This window comes from Carya illinoinensis, chromosome 14 (genome assembly GCF_018687715.1).
Source record: "Carya illinoinensis cultivar Pawnee chromosome 14, C.illinoinensisPawnee_v1, whole genome shotgun sequence".
NCBI classification, from domain to species: domain Eukaryota; kingdom Viridiplantae; phylum Streptophyta; class Magnoliopsida; order Fagales; family Juglandaceae; genus Carya; species Carya illinoinensis.
Genome location: NC_056765.1, coordinates 3,691,504 through 3,708,287, shown reverse-complemented (window position 1 = coordinate 3,708,287; position 16,784 = coordinate 3,691,504). Strand labels below are relative to the sequence as shown.

General features: G+C 36.6%; 2 protein-coding genes across 2 annotated transcripts; one reads left to right on the top strand and one right to left on the bottom strand.

The window, feature by feature from the left end:
* Nucleotides 1-3,347: 3,347 nt before the first annotated feature.
* Nucleotides 3,348-5,031, bottom strand: LOC122295219 (UDP-glucosyltransferase 29-like). Its single transcript, XM_043104333.1, has one exon. The coding sequence runs from the start codon at nucleotides 4,935-4,937 to the stop codon at nucleotides 3,567-3,569; it is 1,371 nt and encodes a 456-aa protein (XP_042960267.1). The 5' UTR covers nucleotides 4,938-5,031; the 3' UTR covers nucleotides 3,348-3,566.
* Nucleotides 5,032-6,954: 1,923 nt separating this feature from the next.
* Nucleotides 6,955-12,406, top strand: LOC122294352. The gene is made up of 6 exons (XM_043103012.1): nucleotides 6,955-7,112; nucleotides 7,251-7,336; nucleotides 8,725-8,845; nucleotides 8,974-9,407; nucleotides 9,979-10,318; nucleotides 10,990-12,406. The coding sequence occupies exons 2-6, from the start codon at nucleotides 7,302-7,304 to the stop codon at nucleotides 12,181-12,183; spliced, it is 2,124 nt and encodes a 707-aa protein (XP_042958946.1). The 5' UTR covers nucleotides 6,955-7,112; nucleotides 7,251-7,301; the 3' UTR covers nucleotides 12,184-12,406.
* The last annotated feature ends 4,378 nt before the right edge of the window (nucleotides 12,407-16,784 follow it).

Genomic DNA, 16,784 nt, shown 5'->3' with positions numbered 1-16,784 from the left:
AAAAGTATTTTGTGGCAACATATCAGTGTGACAATAAAGTTTCTCATGCGATGTAGAATGACTTGATAGAGGTATTTCTGACAAATTTTTTTCTTATTAGCAACGACTGGAGTTGTTGTATTCGGTAAACATTTGTGACAAATTGAACTTTTGCCAAATTTAATACTTAAATTGGCATTTTATTATCTGCAAATGTGCGGCCGTGAAATTTTGTCAATATTGGTGTTTTATGGCAATTTTCAATGCTTATTGCAGCAAAAGTTGTTGCAACAAAAAGTCGATTTTGTTGTAGTGTATAAAGAATAAGACTTTTTATTTTCAAACAATATAGATGTCATATATCATCTATTTTTATCATTTCTCGTATGAAATATCACACGGCTGATATTGGCTTCATGATATAATCTCTTACCATGCAATTGTAAGGGATGGATGTTGTCAAACTTGTATGTACGTGTGTGACCAGACCATGAGTTGCAGCTGGTTACCTATTGTTAAGGATGAAGATCCCCTGCTTTGATATAAGGCTTTCCTATTACAACATGCATTGACCCGTGATTAGTATTGTCCAATTCTTTCCATTTATTTACTTGATTCTTTTGTAATCAATCCCTACAAATAATTTACATACATAGATGTGTAAATACAATTATATAATGCAATAGACTCACCAACGCAAGGTGTGGTGGTTTTTCCAACACGCTCATGGTATCAGAAAACTGTATGATTTAACCTTCATCGATCCTTCTTCTCAATGGCTATCGAGTCCACTCTTCTCCCCATCAACACCTTCATTCACATGGTCACAATAAAACTTTCCTCTTTCAATTATCTTCTGTGGAAAAGCCAGTTGCTTCCTTTCTTAAAAAGTTAAGACTTACTCAGTTATGTGGATGGCACACTTACACCTCCACACCGTTTTGCCTTTGTCGATTCTCAGACACCCAATGATAAATATATGGGATCGAAGACCACAAACCAACGGCTTCTAAGTCTTCTCCTGTCCTCTCTCACCGAGGAGGCTATGGCTGAAGTGGTGGGTCTCTCCACCTCCCACGAAATCTAGGTTGCCTTGGAAAACACTTTCAGCCACTGTTCGAAGGCCCGTGAAATCAGACTCAATGATAATTTAGAGTTTATGAAACGCTGCACCAGGTCTATCTCTGAGTATGCTCGCGCCTTCAAAGCTCTTTATGATCAGCTTCAAGCAATCAGATGACCCGTCGATGGCACTGACAATGTGCACTGGTTCTTTCAAGGTCTTGGTTCAAATTTTTTGAACTTCTCTACAGCACAAATAGCACTTACTCCTCTCCCATGTTTTGCTGATTTGGTGCTCAAGGCAAAGAGTTTTGCAAAAATCATTGGAACCTGCTGCTCCCACTCCAACGGCATTTACTGCCACTCTTGTGGGTGCTCTCCAATACCTGACAATTACTTGTCCTGATACTGCTCATGCTGTCAATTCAGTCAGTCAATTTCTACACTCTCCGACTGAAACTCACTTTCAAGCTATCAAACACATTATTTGCTAAGTTAAGGGCACACTACACTTTAGACTTATCTTTCATCCATCTACTACTCCTAGTGTTTTAGTTGCCTACTCAGATGTCGATTGGGCAGGATGCCCTAATACTCATCGCTCTACGTCGGGCTATTCTATTTATCTTGTGGAAATTTGGTCTCTTGGAGTGCCAAGAAACAACCCATTATTACTCGCTCCAGTTGTGAATCTGAATACCATGCCCTGGCCCTCGCTGCCACTGAAATTCTCTGGCTCACACACCTCCTTCGTGATCTCAAAGTTTCCCTTCCCGAGCGGCCTCTTTTGCTCTATGACAATAAGAGTGCAATCTTCCTGAGCTCGAATCCAGTTTCTCGCAAGCAAGCAAAACATGTTGAGTTAGACTATCACTTTCTTTGTGAACTTGTTGTCGTTGGCAAACTTTGCACTTAGTATATGCCATCTCATTTGCAAATTGCCGACATCTTCACCAAAAGTGTGCCCCGACCTCTCTTTGAATTTTTTTCGATCCAAGCTTCACGTCCGGCCCAATCTGATGCTCAACTTGCAGGGGGTGTTAAGGATGAAGATCCCCTGCCTTGATATAAGGCTTTCCTATTACAACATGCATTGACTCGTGATTAGTGTTTTCCAATTCTTTCCATTTATTTACTTGATTCTTTTGTAATTAATCCCTACATGTAATTTCCATACATAGATGTGTAAATACAATTATATAATGCAATAGACTCACCAACGCAAGGTGTGGTGGTTTTTCAAACACTCTCACCTATAAAGGTCACTTCTAATAATGCAAAACAATAGCGATTGGTGAAAGATGAGGAATAATACGGCGGTTTCATGAGTGAATTTTTTAACCTACTATTGCGGAAAGAAAGAGGTTGGGTGAAGCCATAATTACATGATTGAGCATTCATGAGCACCTATACATGACCATTGCACCTTCCAAAAAGAGGGAAAAAAACCTCCTTCCTTCCAATTACAATCAGCTGGGTCAAGTTGTTTTGTTGGTCTACTTGGGAAAGAAAAAGAAGGATCCCACTGTTTTAATAAATCTTTTGGTTGCAGCCCTTAATTTATTGCAGCCTGGTTCTCACAACCAGCCAAAATCCATGCCTTACGTACAAGTCTATAGAGGCCTTGGATTTATGCATTTCGTTTAGGCCAGAATGGTGGCATTATCAGTCAGTTAAAATATATGGCTCGGAGGGATGTGCACTGTCGTATATACCTCACTGCACATTCCTTTTGATAGCTTGAGAGTTTTGGCCATGACAAAGACGTGTACGAGAAACAGGAAACAGCAAGCTCTGCCTGCTTGCCAATTTTTGAGCTTTTGGGAGGACATAACATTTGAGTCGATCTCCGCTGTTATCATCTAATATCTGTCACGTTTAGCAATAGCAGATGGACTGCCCAACTTTGGTTCTTTGCCTAAATAATGTTTCTTTCTCCCTATTTTGCGTTTGCCTCAACTTTGTTATTGGTCCGCTAGATTATATTATAACAAGTAATGAAATAAACAGTTATTTTTGCATATTTTTTATGTACTCTACTAATATAATTAGTTATATTAATTTTTTTAATATACAATTAATTATATTAACAGAGAGCACAAAAAAATACATAAAACTAACTGTACATAAATTTTTTGTATTATAACTGATCTTTCATAAGTTACCAAAATATCAAGTGCTGTAATTTCGCACGTACAGCCGCAATTTTCATTTCCCAAGTTATCAAAATATCTGTAGCTAAACATTCGAAACTAGACATTAAACATTATTGCATGAACGTCCTAATTAGGAGATTATGAGCAAAATTAGGGACAACTTTTTTATATTAATTTCCACAAAAGTTGAAAACATACAGAAGCGTGTAAATTAAACATCAATACGCACCATGCATGCATCATTAATCTTTTCAAAGAAAATATTAATGATTCATGTAAATCTGTAATAGATTGGTGCAGATGAGTTTTTATTCTCATAATCATGATACTGTTAGGGTATACACCAAGATTAACACTGGCCCTAACTATTTACACATTTTTTATTCCATTTCCATGTAACTGGACCAGCTCCTGAGCAACTCCATCCATTTTCTCCTCTCCTTTCTTTCTTATATTATCTCTCATTTCTCTTTCCTTCTTCCTTACACTCTCTCCAATATTCCCCATCACCACTTCTCTAATAGCTGTTGCAACCTCTTCTCTCTCAAGCTTCCCATCTCTGTCTCTCTTAACCTCCACACCTACACCAGCTTCCTCCACTACTTTAGCGTTCACTGGTTGATCAAGTTGCATTGGAATGGCAACAATGGGCACTCCAAAATCTATGCTTTCCATCACAGAACTCCATCCGCAGTGACTAACAAAACCACCGATGCTAGGATGCATCAATATCTTTGCTTGAGGTGCCCAACCTTCAACCACCATTCCTTTCTCTCCTACCCTTTGCAGAAACCCCTCTGGCAGTGCCTCTTCGAGCTTAACTTTCTCTCCCTCGGGAAACCTGACTACCCATATGAAGTTCACGTTACTGAGCTCGAGACCATACGCTATCTCTTCCATTTCTTCCTTTGACAGAAAATACTCACTTCCAAACGAAACAAACACTGCTGAAGACTGTTTTCTCTTGTCCAGCCACTCAAGGGTTTTGGCTTTCTCATTATCTCCACGGACGGGATTTTGAATGAGTGGACCAACTGGTACAATCTTCTTTTGCATCAAATGGGAGAGGAAACTTATGTACTTTCCCTCGAGTTCTTCGAAAGTCTTCATCATAACGAAACCAGAAGATAGCTCGAAACATTTAAGAGCCCGATCTTTGTCACTAATGTGGTGATGATCATTACTTGGAGAATTATCTTCAGGCAAATCAACGAACCTTGTTGTCATACACTCATCAAGATGAATCTCTGGGAAAGGAAATTCATCACCTGGTTTCTTCATGGCATGGAGCACAAAAGAAGTCATGGCCGCTCCCGTACTTAAGAAGTTGATAGCCGGGATATTCTGGGAGGCAGCGATTGCCGGGGCCCAAGGCTGAAGAAAATCATAGATAAGTAGATCAGGGCTGAGGGTCTTCAGGATGTTGGAGAAGTGAGGGCCAGCCATGTCAAATGCCCTTTTGAGGGTGGCATTGAGGTGGGGCGGGAGGCCTTTGGTTGTGTGGTTTTGAGGAGGAAGCTCCGGCAGGGATGGAAGATGGAGCTCAACGAGCTGTATCGAGCGAGAGTACTTCGCAGATAGTTTTGGCTTGATGGAACTGAGGTTGACGGGCGTGGAACAGAAGTAAATGTGAAAGTTTCTCTTAGCAAGCTTCTTGGAAAGCTCCAGGAATGGCGATATGTGGCCGTGAGCCAACCATGGCAGCATCACAACTCTGATTCTCTTTCCTGCAGTATCCATATCTGCTGCTCTCAACTCTGTTTCTCTCTTTCTGATCTCTTGCTTTCAAGTTTCAGCTAGTACTTTTGTGCACAGTTTGTGTTTGGTTCTTTGGTTTTGACCTAGTGGGATATTTATACTGAAGAGGAGTGTGTTGAGGTGGCAGATTAAGGAGATACGTGGCAGCTTGTGATGAAGGAACACGTGTCAGAGAATAAGAGGCTAGAAAGAGGACAGAGCGGGGAAGAAGGACAAGAAGTCTCGTGGATGTTTTGATCACGTAATTGGATATAAACTATGATGGATTGTTTTCCTTGGACTCGAAGTCAATTACGTGTACGCTAAGTCAGTTGAAGCCACTCTTCTACCGTTCTGATTTCCACATGCATGCGTTTCCACTGTGATTAGACGACACGTTTACAAATACTCCAATGCTATGGTTGGTATACTGCCACGTTAGCACATTAGTAGGAAGAGAATAAATTCCTAGTATACAAATATTTGTATTGTATTATAAAGTACTGTTATAGCCACGCATCCCACCAAAATCAATGCTATACGATTTTCTATGGTATATTAAATCTATTTAATAATAAAAATAATTTTATAATTTAATTATAGTATTTTTAATAAAATATTTAAATTCTATGATTTATACTTCAAAAAGATCAATTAATGATATAATTAGAACCCATTAAAACCTTTTAAAGAATAAAAATTTATTATTTTCAAAAAATGTGGAATCCGTATACACTACATATCCTAATCCTTATCTTATGAGATATCACAATCTCTCTTTTTTAAATTCTTAAAGTCCTCCTTGGATCCTTTCGTCATAAGTGGCATAACTTAAATCTCACATTTCTAATTGTGATTAACTTTGATATCATTTGTAACGCTTTAATAGAATATCCAAATTAATCACATGGCATATACTTTAAAATATAGAAAATGTAAAATCTTATACATCACCTACTCTTATCATTATCACATGGAGTATCACACTAACATATTATATCAAGGCACATATCATATCTAACATCACTTATTCTTTATAAGTGTGATCTACTTTTTACAAATAATTTGTGCAAGATTTTAAAAATTTAGTTTTGTTATATATAATCACTTTTGTATATTTTTTACGCACTATACTAATGTGATTGACCAAATCAATTATTTTATATTAAAAAAAAATCATACAGTCAATCATATTAATGAAATACATAAAAATGACTGTAAATAAATTTTTTGTTAAAATTTAGATCGTCTTTAATATTACTCTTTATTAAATTTTCTAGCAACTATAAAAACATAATTATCTATTAAAACTAGACTGCCGTCCCTTGATCAGTTCTTTTAGCACCCAATATTTGGCATGGAAGAGGTAAACATCCCCGGCCATTTTCTATTTCTTGGAGAAAACTTGAAATTACCTTTTTATTTTAACTTATTTTAATTCACATAAAGGACAAGTCAACTTTTGTGGACTTTGATGAACAGTAAAGAGTGAAGTACATCTTTATTTAGACGATAATATTTTTTGATCCCACCAAACATTCATGTAATTAAGTACTTAATTAATTATTATGTCCATACAATAAATAGTATTAGATTCATTTTCTCTTTTGCATCCTTTTGTTGGTAAAGATAAAAAGAGGCCCACATCGGCTAAAGAAAAAGATATTTGAAAAAAATATAAATATAAGTAATAAATTTTAATAAAAATATATATATAATGTTATTCTTTATTTTAAATAAAGAATATTTTACATATCATATATTTATTGAAAATAATAAATTTCAGAATCAATAATATCATAACTTCTCGAATAATAAAGGCAATTGTCAACTAAAGCAATTTCAGGAATTTTTAAATTTTTTTTTTTTAATTTTAGTTTTGAGTTTTGACTAACTAGAAAATAAAGATAAAAATCACAGAAAAGAACCAGAAAGTAAAGAAATTAGTAAAGATAAAAACAAAAGTTAGCTGAATAGAAGGACAGAAATCAAGGCAAAGCTTCCCTATTGGACCTATAGAATCATTGCCACTTGGCCCAGTTTTCTTCCGAATGGTCGAGTAATGAACCTTCCTCTGTTCATACCCAAATGGACCAAACTCTCTCTCTCTCTCTCTCTCTCTCTGCAAGTGAAAGTAAAAGTCCTCGCTGTTGTGGTTCATGGAGTTTTCCTTCTGAGGTAGGGCCGAAGCTCCTTAAATTCTCACATTTCTCTGCTTTTTATGTGAATCACACATTTGGGTCCTGTTCAATTCATTATTTTTATGCTAGACAAGCGCTGCTTTGCAAAGTGATTTTGTGTCTTTATTTGTTGCAGAAGTAGATTTTGAAGTTGGGGTTTTTTGTTTGCGGGCTTATCTTTCTGCTAATGCTTAATTCTGACCGAGACCAGCAAGATCAGAGGTAATGACCATCTGGGTATTTCCGTTTCTTTGATTTTGGTGCTTTTGCTTAGGGTTTTAATTGTTTGTGGTGAGTTCGGATAATGGTTTTCTGCTGTATATTCTTTTATTTTGTAACTGTTACTTGTTGGGAGAATTTGCATTAGGTTCTGTCGGATACCCTTTTGTTTGATTTCCGAGAGAGGTCCGGAGAAGTTAAGAAATAGAATAATTGAACGGAACAATCAACCGGAATTATTTTGTGGTTTAGTTGCTTATGAATCGTATATCCTTTAGAGTTTCTGGATTTATGGTTTAACTCACACCACCGTGCTTATTCAAAAAAACTTACACATTGACTGATTTCTGAAGAAATGCAGGGAAACAAAACAATAAATTTTTTCTATCATATTTATTTTAAAAAATTAGCTTGTAAATCAACTGATTCAACGCCACTGACTGGCTTGATTGAGTTGGAATTCTTCATTTGGAATTTAATTCCATTTTTGTACTTCCGTCTATTTTAGTTTTGGTTAATGTATCAGAAAATGTTTCCATTTAAATATTAACAATTTGGGGATTCAGATTCTATCTCGGAAGTGAGGGTAAGTGAAATTTTCAGTTAAGGTCTGGTATGAATTTCTCAGATGACGGTGCTACAATACTTAGCGATCTTCCTATCCAACTTTGCTTTAATTTATGGTGCTGGTGAAATGGGCTTTGCTCTAATTTTTTCCAACAACTGTGGTTCCAGTATCATGTCTCGATTTATGGTGAAATGAATCCCTATACACTCCCTGTAAGTGTTTTTTAGGGGGTATGTAAAACAATATCAGTGATAAGTTTTGCAAACTCCTTGGTAGATCGTCAAATAAAGTGGAAATTCTCCAACCATGGTCCTAGAATATAGAGGTTTTTCTTAGCTGGTAAAGTACGCATTGCTTATTTTAATTTAACAATTGTGGTTCCAGCTCCATATCTAGATTTATGGTGGAATCCATATCCATTACCCATAAGTGTAGTTCTTTTTTTAAATACAAGTAATTTATAAGTGTTTTTTGTTATTTTTTTACCTATCAAAAAATCTTTTAACCTATCAAAAAGGTTTTTGGTATTTTTTTTGTTATTACAAAAATATTGTTTAGATAAAAAAAAGTCATGCAATAGCAGTAAGGACCGTTAAACTTCTTGGCAGACTGTTGGATAAAGTGAAATTTAGTTTGATTCGAAATTATTCAGAAATTAAAGAGCTAAGATGAATTGTGGTTTTGTTCAGTATAGTAATTATGTAATTATGTGTACTTGTAAAAAAAAAAAATTAGGTAATTATGTGGGAGTTTTCTATTATGTAAATAAGTTTTGGGATTATTTTTTAGTCTTTTATTTGATTGGGCGGGCCTTGTTTATCAGGAAAAATCCTGACATGGAGGACTCACCTGCAATGACTATTGAATTCCTTCGGGCAAGGTTACTGTCCGAACGATCTGTCTCAAAAAGTGCAAGACAGAGAGCTGATGAGCTGGCAAAAAGGGTATGGTTAAATGTATTTTCTGAATTCTGTGGGGTTAACCTTTTCTAGTTGACTGAGTGAAGAAATCTCTCCCGCCACTCTTTCATCCTTCAGTAATTGTGAAGATGTTGGTTATGTATATTAATTAGGTAGCAGAATTGGAGGAACAGCTAAAGATTGTGTCTCTTCAAAGAAAGAGGGCTGAGAAGGCAACAGCAGACGTTCTTGCCATTTTGGAGAATCAAGGAATAAGTGATGTTTCTGAAGACTTTGATTTGAGCTCAGACCAAGAAACCCCACATGAATCCGAAGCAGGTCATAAATCTACAAAAGAAGATGAGAGATCAATTAATTCAAAAGGCAGTAGAAATAAATCAGAAGAACTTTCAGGTTCTGACATTGATTCTTCTCCAGTACGCGGTAGAAGTTTGTCTTGGAAAGGCCGCAATGATTCACCACGTTCTCTTCAGAAGTACAAGGAATCTTCTCTTAAAAGAAGGAACCGTTTTAATTCCAATGGTTCTTCTTCCCCAAATCATTGTACTGGTAAATCATGCCGCCAGATAAGACGCAGAGAGGCAAAGTTAGTTCATTTTCCTTGGTTCTTTTTTCTTGTTAAATTCCAATCAATGGTATGACATCCCTATTTTCTTCTTCCCCCATTGTATCAATCTGAGAAATTCAATCGTGGAGTTGATTTTATTCTGGTTTTTTCTATTATTTGAAAATGAGTGTATGGTTTTATGAGAATGTACTTCTGCAAAAACTTGGATACAGCCATAACAATGCCTCTATAACACTTGATTATCTCAACTTCATCAATCTCATAAAGTTTCTATTTGATATGCGCAGACTGTAATATATGACAAGGACAACCATAGAGGAAAAAAGTAGGAAAGAAAAAGGAGGTTATAACAATACTACATTTTTCTGGTGAAAATGTTGTTAATTAGAATTGAAGTATTTCATGTCCAGTAGAAGATGGTTGTTTAGTTCACTAGTTTTTTTTCCTTCCATCTGGTTGTCAGATTCTGCTCCAACTTTCTTGGTTCATGTTAAGTATTGCGTAGATACACTATATTTTTCTTATTCCTATTAAGTTCCCACACTTCTCTACCAGAATAAACTAATGGTTGTTTTTCTTGCTCTCCTAGATCTATTGATGAGGAGTTCAAGACAGAGCCTGTCAAGGTTGGTTCTGAAGAAAATGGAGCGGCCGCCTCTTCGGAAGGTTTTCCAATTAGCTCAAATAATGAGCTGAATGAAGGTTCTGAAATCCAGGAGAAAGTTTTACGAGATAGTCCATTCCCAGGTAGCTTAGAAAATCATAAAAAAGTAGGAAATAATGACTTTGATTATAATGAATATGGAAAAGACAAAGACATGGAAAAAGCTCTAGAAGATCAGGCACAACTTATTGGCCGGTATGAAGCAATGGAAAAGGCTCAAAGAGACTGGGAAGAGAAGTTCAGAGAAAATAATACTAGTCCACGGGTATGCCACATTACACCATTTTAACCATTTAAATGATTCTGCTTTCAATTCATAAGTTACACATGCATACAATGGGTCTTGAATAACAACCACACCCTTCATCTCATCTTTTCAGTGGAGGAAGTGCTTTTCTGTTAAGAGCTTATGGGAAGGTTTGCTTGAACTTGGTAGCATGTCGCTAGCATTCAACCAAAAATATTTAGCCCTTAGAAAAACTAATTTTACTGCTGGTTGATTTTATGTGTCATCATCCCTATTTTATATATGCATAAGAGGTACTTACCTAAGCCATTATCCTGGGCAAATAGGGCCATCAGTCTCCACTCTCCAGAAGCTAACTAATTTTTCTTAATAGATGCTACTTTTCCGTCTGCATTATTTGGACCTCAGTGCATGGGTGTCTTAAGTCTTTATTAGACATTAGCTCCACTCCATAAGTTTTTCATTTTACCCCTGCCTCAAGATGAACAAGGTGCAAGCATCCCTCCCCTTGTGATCTACTACTGTTTTGCTACATGCAAGCATTCATTTCTGATTTCTTTCTCCCAGTTTGAGTCTAGTTTTTGTATATGAATCCAGTTTTTACGTGTTTAGTTCCTCAATTACCTTTTTTTTCCCCATTTATTGAAATCTTCTTCCACTGGATTCTAACTTCCTCATAAATTATTTAGGATTCATGTGATCCTGGGAATCACTCAGATGTCACTGAGGAGAGAGATGAGGTCAAGGGACAAGCTCCATACCCTGCTGAGACACTTGCCTCCTATGCCCCAGAGGCAAAGTCAGAGGTTACAGATGTTTGCTTCTCTAAAGAACCGTCCAACACTCAGCCCAATGGTGTTCTGCCACCTTCATGTGTTGATATCGGAGGTACACCGGCTCAGAATAGCAGTAGTAGTTTTGCTTCTGAATGCGAGGCCCAAGAATTTGCATTCCCTATGGCTATGGGGTCGCAAAATCAAGATAGGCTTGAAACCTATAAACCTTCACATAGCTCCCATCATGTGCCACTTTCCAATGGATCCCCAGGAAGCCACTCAGCACATCATGTGCCACTTTCCAATGGGAGGCTCGAAACCTATAAACCTTCACATAGCTCCCATCATGTGCCGCTTTCCAATGGATCCCCAGGAAGCCACTCAGCACCTGTGTCTTCATCTGATTCTAAAGGAGATGCTTCAGTGAGCCGAAATGACCTATATGCAATGGTGCCACATGAACCATCTGAGGGTTTGGGTAGTGTGCTGGAGGCTCTTAAACAAGCAAGGGCATCACTACAACATAAAATTACTCGAGTGCCTTCAGTTCAAGGCGCATCTGTTCATAAAGCTGTTGGACCTTCTGTCCCTGCCACGAGCACAGGGGACAGGATGGAGATCCCTGTTGGATGTGCTGGGCTCTTTAGGGTGCCAACAGATTTTTCAGTTGAAACCAGTAGGCAAGTCAACTTCCTTGGTTCAGGCTCTAGTACTGCCAACTATTACCCCGATAAGGGAGCTGCAGTAACTGCAGGTGGTCGATTTATCCCTCTTCTCTACTTGGAGAATGGATCTGGTTTCTCGACCTCTGATCGGTATCTCACCAGCCGATATGCAGAGACCTTGCCAACAGTTTCCACCGAGAGCCCTCAGTTTGATCCTAACCTGGATAGGATTCAATCATCTTCCAGTAGATACACCAATGTTTCCTATCCTACCCATCCTTCCTACCCAACCTATCGATCGTCTTTATCCTATCCTGAATTGCAACCATGGATGCCCTCTAATGAAGGATTTAATCGAACCTTTCCTAGTAGGGCAGCTGGGGTACCTCCCACAGATAAGTGGTTTCATGACGATCATATTAGATCGAATATGTATAGATAGTAGGACGAAGATTGAAGTTCTGTTATGTTATTAAGATAAGATTACAACTTCACCAAGAAGATTATACCATACAGGTTTTGTAGTGTAATATGGTGTTGTAATGATGTGCCTTAATATCTGTACTCCCTTTGGTTTTGTGAGTAGACTTGAGTCACGGTTTGTAAAGCGGTGGGACCATCCATTTTCTTGTTTGTCTTTCAAATATCTTTTCGTTTTCCTCCTAGATTTCTCCTGCTCAGAAAATTTTTCTTTAGGTTTATTACAAGCAACTGAAAAATTCCATGGACTTCGTGCATATATAAAATCATCCTCTTGCTGAGTTGGCTTTCGAAGGACTAATTAACCTCCATGTATATGATGATATGAACTCAAATATTGTTAGAACCATAGCCGTGCCAGTGATGATTTTGTTCAGTCAAATGCTGAAGGTTTTTAGAAGTTCTATTTTCTTCTCACGGCTAATTTGCCAGTTTGAGATTATGGTATCAGCCCTTTAGAAATGATCTTTTACATAAGAAGAATGCTACATATAATCGTGGAGTGTGCAAACGTCGTGTAATCGTTTTGAAAAAGAGTGAGATTCACAATTAAAAGAGTTAGTTTTTTTTCACGTGGGTCTCATATTAATTCATTTTTTTCAAAGAGACTGTGTGGCTCTTGCACAATCACAACTGCAAATATAATTTCTCTTTATGTATATCTATGTGAAATTTGACTAGAGTTGTAATTATCCATTAGGAGGTCTTCTAAAATGGCTTAGATAGATCTGCGAAGAGTTAGGTCCCGTTTGAAAGTTAGACTCAGTTGAGATCAATTCAGTTCAGTCTAAATTTTAAACTGAGTATAGCATTCAAAGCATTAACTCTCAAACTACTAAATTCATCTCAACTTAAAACTTTTTTACACGTAGATTTATAATTTTTTTTAATTCAAAACTTCTTTACTTCTTAAATTCACAACTTTTTTTAACTTTCCATAAATATATCCAAACTTATTAACATTTAAATATATCTAAACTTATTTTAGGTGAGTCCTATAAAACTGACGCAACTATCTCAACTTATTACTATTTATAAGAAATTTAATTTATTTCAATTCAATTTAACTCAACATCCAAACCACCTAGGCTGTTAAGTAAGTCAATTAGCTGTAATAGTTGCAAGACTCTTTTGCTCGCTTTGTTCAAGTTTCGCCTAGATCACTGTCTTTAGCCCTCACATATTTTCATGAAAAACCAATTTTCGGAAAATGTTATGTACTACCACCCTCATCGTAATTGACGATGTTATCTACAACTCTAGAATCTATTATTTTAAAAGACAGTTGATAGGCAATATCAAATCATCATAACGCGATGAAAATAATAATAAAATATGGTATATAACATAATCTTCTTCTTCTTTTTTTTGTTACAATCGAATATAAAAGAATGGTCAAGTTCGATGGATGGGGTTCGGGTGACACTATCTGTGGGGAAGAAGTCATGAACCAACCTTTACCCTTATGTTAATTCAACTTGGCTGTGCAATGGACCACTTATACTTCGTAATACTTGTATTTTTTTAAGTCAACTTGGATATGCACGAAACCACACTTGACTAAAATTGATATTTCAAAAAATCTTCACAACCTCCCAACATTCCAACACCCCACTTTTTTTTTAATTTTCATTATTTTATTTTTTATCAAATATTTAATATATAAATAATAAATAAAATAATTAAATTAATTTAAAAAGAATAAATTTAAAAAAATATATTAAAAAAATATTAAAAATTTAAAAAAATATAGGATGTTAGAATGTTGGGAAGTTGTCTAAGTGTAATCGATTTTCCTAATTTAGGCCCATAAGGCAGGGCCATCACTGTTACAACTTGGCTCCAACAGCAACACAGCTCAGTAACGTGTAGAACCAGTCATGGCTTGAAAAGTCCACGCCTAGCAGCTTGATTATTCAACACGATTAATATTCCACCATTACGGATTCCCATGACTTTATCCAACCTATCTCTCTCTCTCTCTCTCTGCATATAAATATATATATATATATATATCAAAGCATGGAAAGCAAGATCAGAACGCAGACCTAGGGATCTCGTACAAAAGTATTTTCGAAAGCGTTTTCTTTCTGTTCTTTGTCCTCTCAAAGCCTCCGTTTTGACGTTCTCTTTTCTCAACTCTTTCTGCTAAAAGCCCTTTACACGGCTAGCTCGACAACATTTGCTGATCTCTAGCTGAACAAGACTCTCTGAAGAGCATCATGTCCATGGCAAATGGTCCTGAGATGCAGATGCCTGAAGGGTATCCAGCAGATCATAATGGAATGGAAGCTGACTCCACAATCACTTCAGAATCAAGCACCCGGAATCGGCACTTCTTCGGCACATCCAACGATGTCTCGCTGTTGGAAAGCGGTTTTCTGCAGAGAAACATGGACGACATGAGCGACAATTATCATGTATTTCAAGAAAAGCTTGGAAAACAAGCGACTGATCCCAAGTTGGTGTCCGTGATGGAGTATCTCATGGAACTCTATATTCAAAGTCAAGGAGTTTTCGTGAAGATCTTTTCGGGGCACCTTCATGAGCACGAAATGGTGAAGTTGCTTGAGAAATGTGACACAGTGGTGTCCCCAGTACTACCGAAAAGTAAAGATGCAATGAAAGTGCGGACGCTGCAAAGGAGTTTGAGCATCGGCTCCCCAAGACCACTGGTTAGAGGAGGAGATCAGGAATCGCCATTAAAGCTGGATTATTTCAAGGTCCGGACCGTGTACACCAATGGAGCCAGCCCACGAGGAGATGTTCAAGGCAGTCAGGGTCCCAAATAGTGCTGAGAATTAATAAGTTTGGCAGCTGTAATTAAAGCAAGTTCTATCAGATATTAATTATTAGAAGAGAAATGAGAATTGGCTTTCGATATCAATACATGAGATAGCTTTCTTTAGATCACTCTCGTTGGATTATCTATATTTAAAATTCAAGGTTTTTTTTTATCTATTAGATATAAAAATAACTTCTAATAGATTATCTATAATCAAATTTTTTAACTTTTAGCTACAGTATATATAAAGATAAAATCAAATTTAATAGTTATTTTTTTACAAATAAATTTTTATTTTATTATTTTTTAAGTCTCTTTATTTTGATAGTTACTATTTTTTAAATTTTTATTATTTTTAATCCATAATTTAATTAGAATATGATTATTAATTAATATATAATAGGTAAAATAATAAAATATGATAAAATTAAATTAAATAATAATTAAATATTAAATATTTTTTAATTTATTAATTATTTATTACTATATAATAAATAAAAAAATAATCTAATGTAAAAATTTGATATAAATAGTTAAAATTAAATTCATCTTATATTATTTTATTATTATATAATGAAAAAATGGTTATTCCAATTAGTCCTGCTAGGGACAGTCGGGAGTTGCAGTCGCGAGGGAGTCGTCCAGTAAAATATGCCATGTCAGCCAAATTTTTATAAATTAAAATAAAAACAAAAATAAAATAAAAAATGCAGAGAGCTCTTCTTATTTGTGCTCTCTTATTTTCTTTTCTTAACAGAACACTGTAAAAGCTATGATGTTTTCTCTTCTTGTATATTGCAAAAGTGGCAGTGATCGGAGTTGGCATGGCCGGCTTACTTGCCGCTCGTAAGCTTAAAAGAGAATGTCATCAGGTCGTTCGAGAGTTCATATTTCAAACCCATTTCTTCGTCTTCCCCACAGCACGCTCCATCTTCATCTTCTTCACTCAATCGATTTCCTTCCTTCACTGTCCTTAAATCCTTTTCTTCTCTCCATTCTCTCTCCTTCCTCAATTGTCTCATCTCTCCCATTAGTTTTCCTTCAAAACTCAAATATGCCATTTCACAGCTCACCAAAAAAAAAAAAATATGTGCCTTCCTCTGTAAAATTAGAATATTGATCTGCTACACAAAATTGATGCACCAAAAAACAACCCCACGAAATAACATACCCATGAACCATTTCCCAACCCCCCGAAAACAGAGCCAAAAAAAAAATATTGATCTGTGAAATGGCTAACGTTTGTGACTGTGGGAAGGAGAGAGAGAGGGGGTGGGTTCGTCGGTGGCAAATCCGACAACGGTAGTACTGGTGCGAGCTCGAAGCTGGTTCATGGATTTCTTTGATTACCCATTTCTGGAAAAATAGGGTGGGGATCCAAGTGAGTTTCCGGGGACCTAAGTGAGTTTCCGGGTCATCGGGAGGTGCTGCGGTACCTGGAAGAGTTCGCCTTAGATTTCTTGTTGGTTGAGTAGATACGATTCGAGTGCGAAGTCGTCCGGGTTGAACGAGTTCATGGAGTGAGTCACGAGCGTGAAGACGGGAGAGGGAAGAATGAAATAAATCGAAGTATAAAATGCAAAGGAAGAAAGAAAGAAATTGAAGTGTAAAACGCAATGCAAATTTGAAGTGAAACGAAACCGTTTCATTCCTGCCACGTTGGCATCGACTGCACGGCGACTCCCCCCGCGCTTGCAAAAAGCATTTTCCTATTCCAATATAGAGATTTATGTAAATGGAATAACCAATATCTAAATTCATCTTATATTCATCAAAAA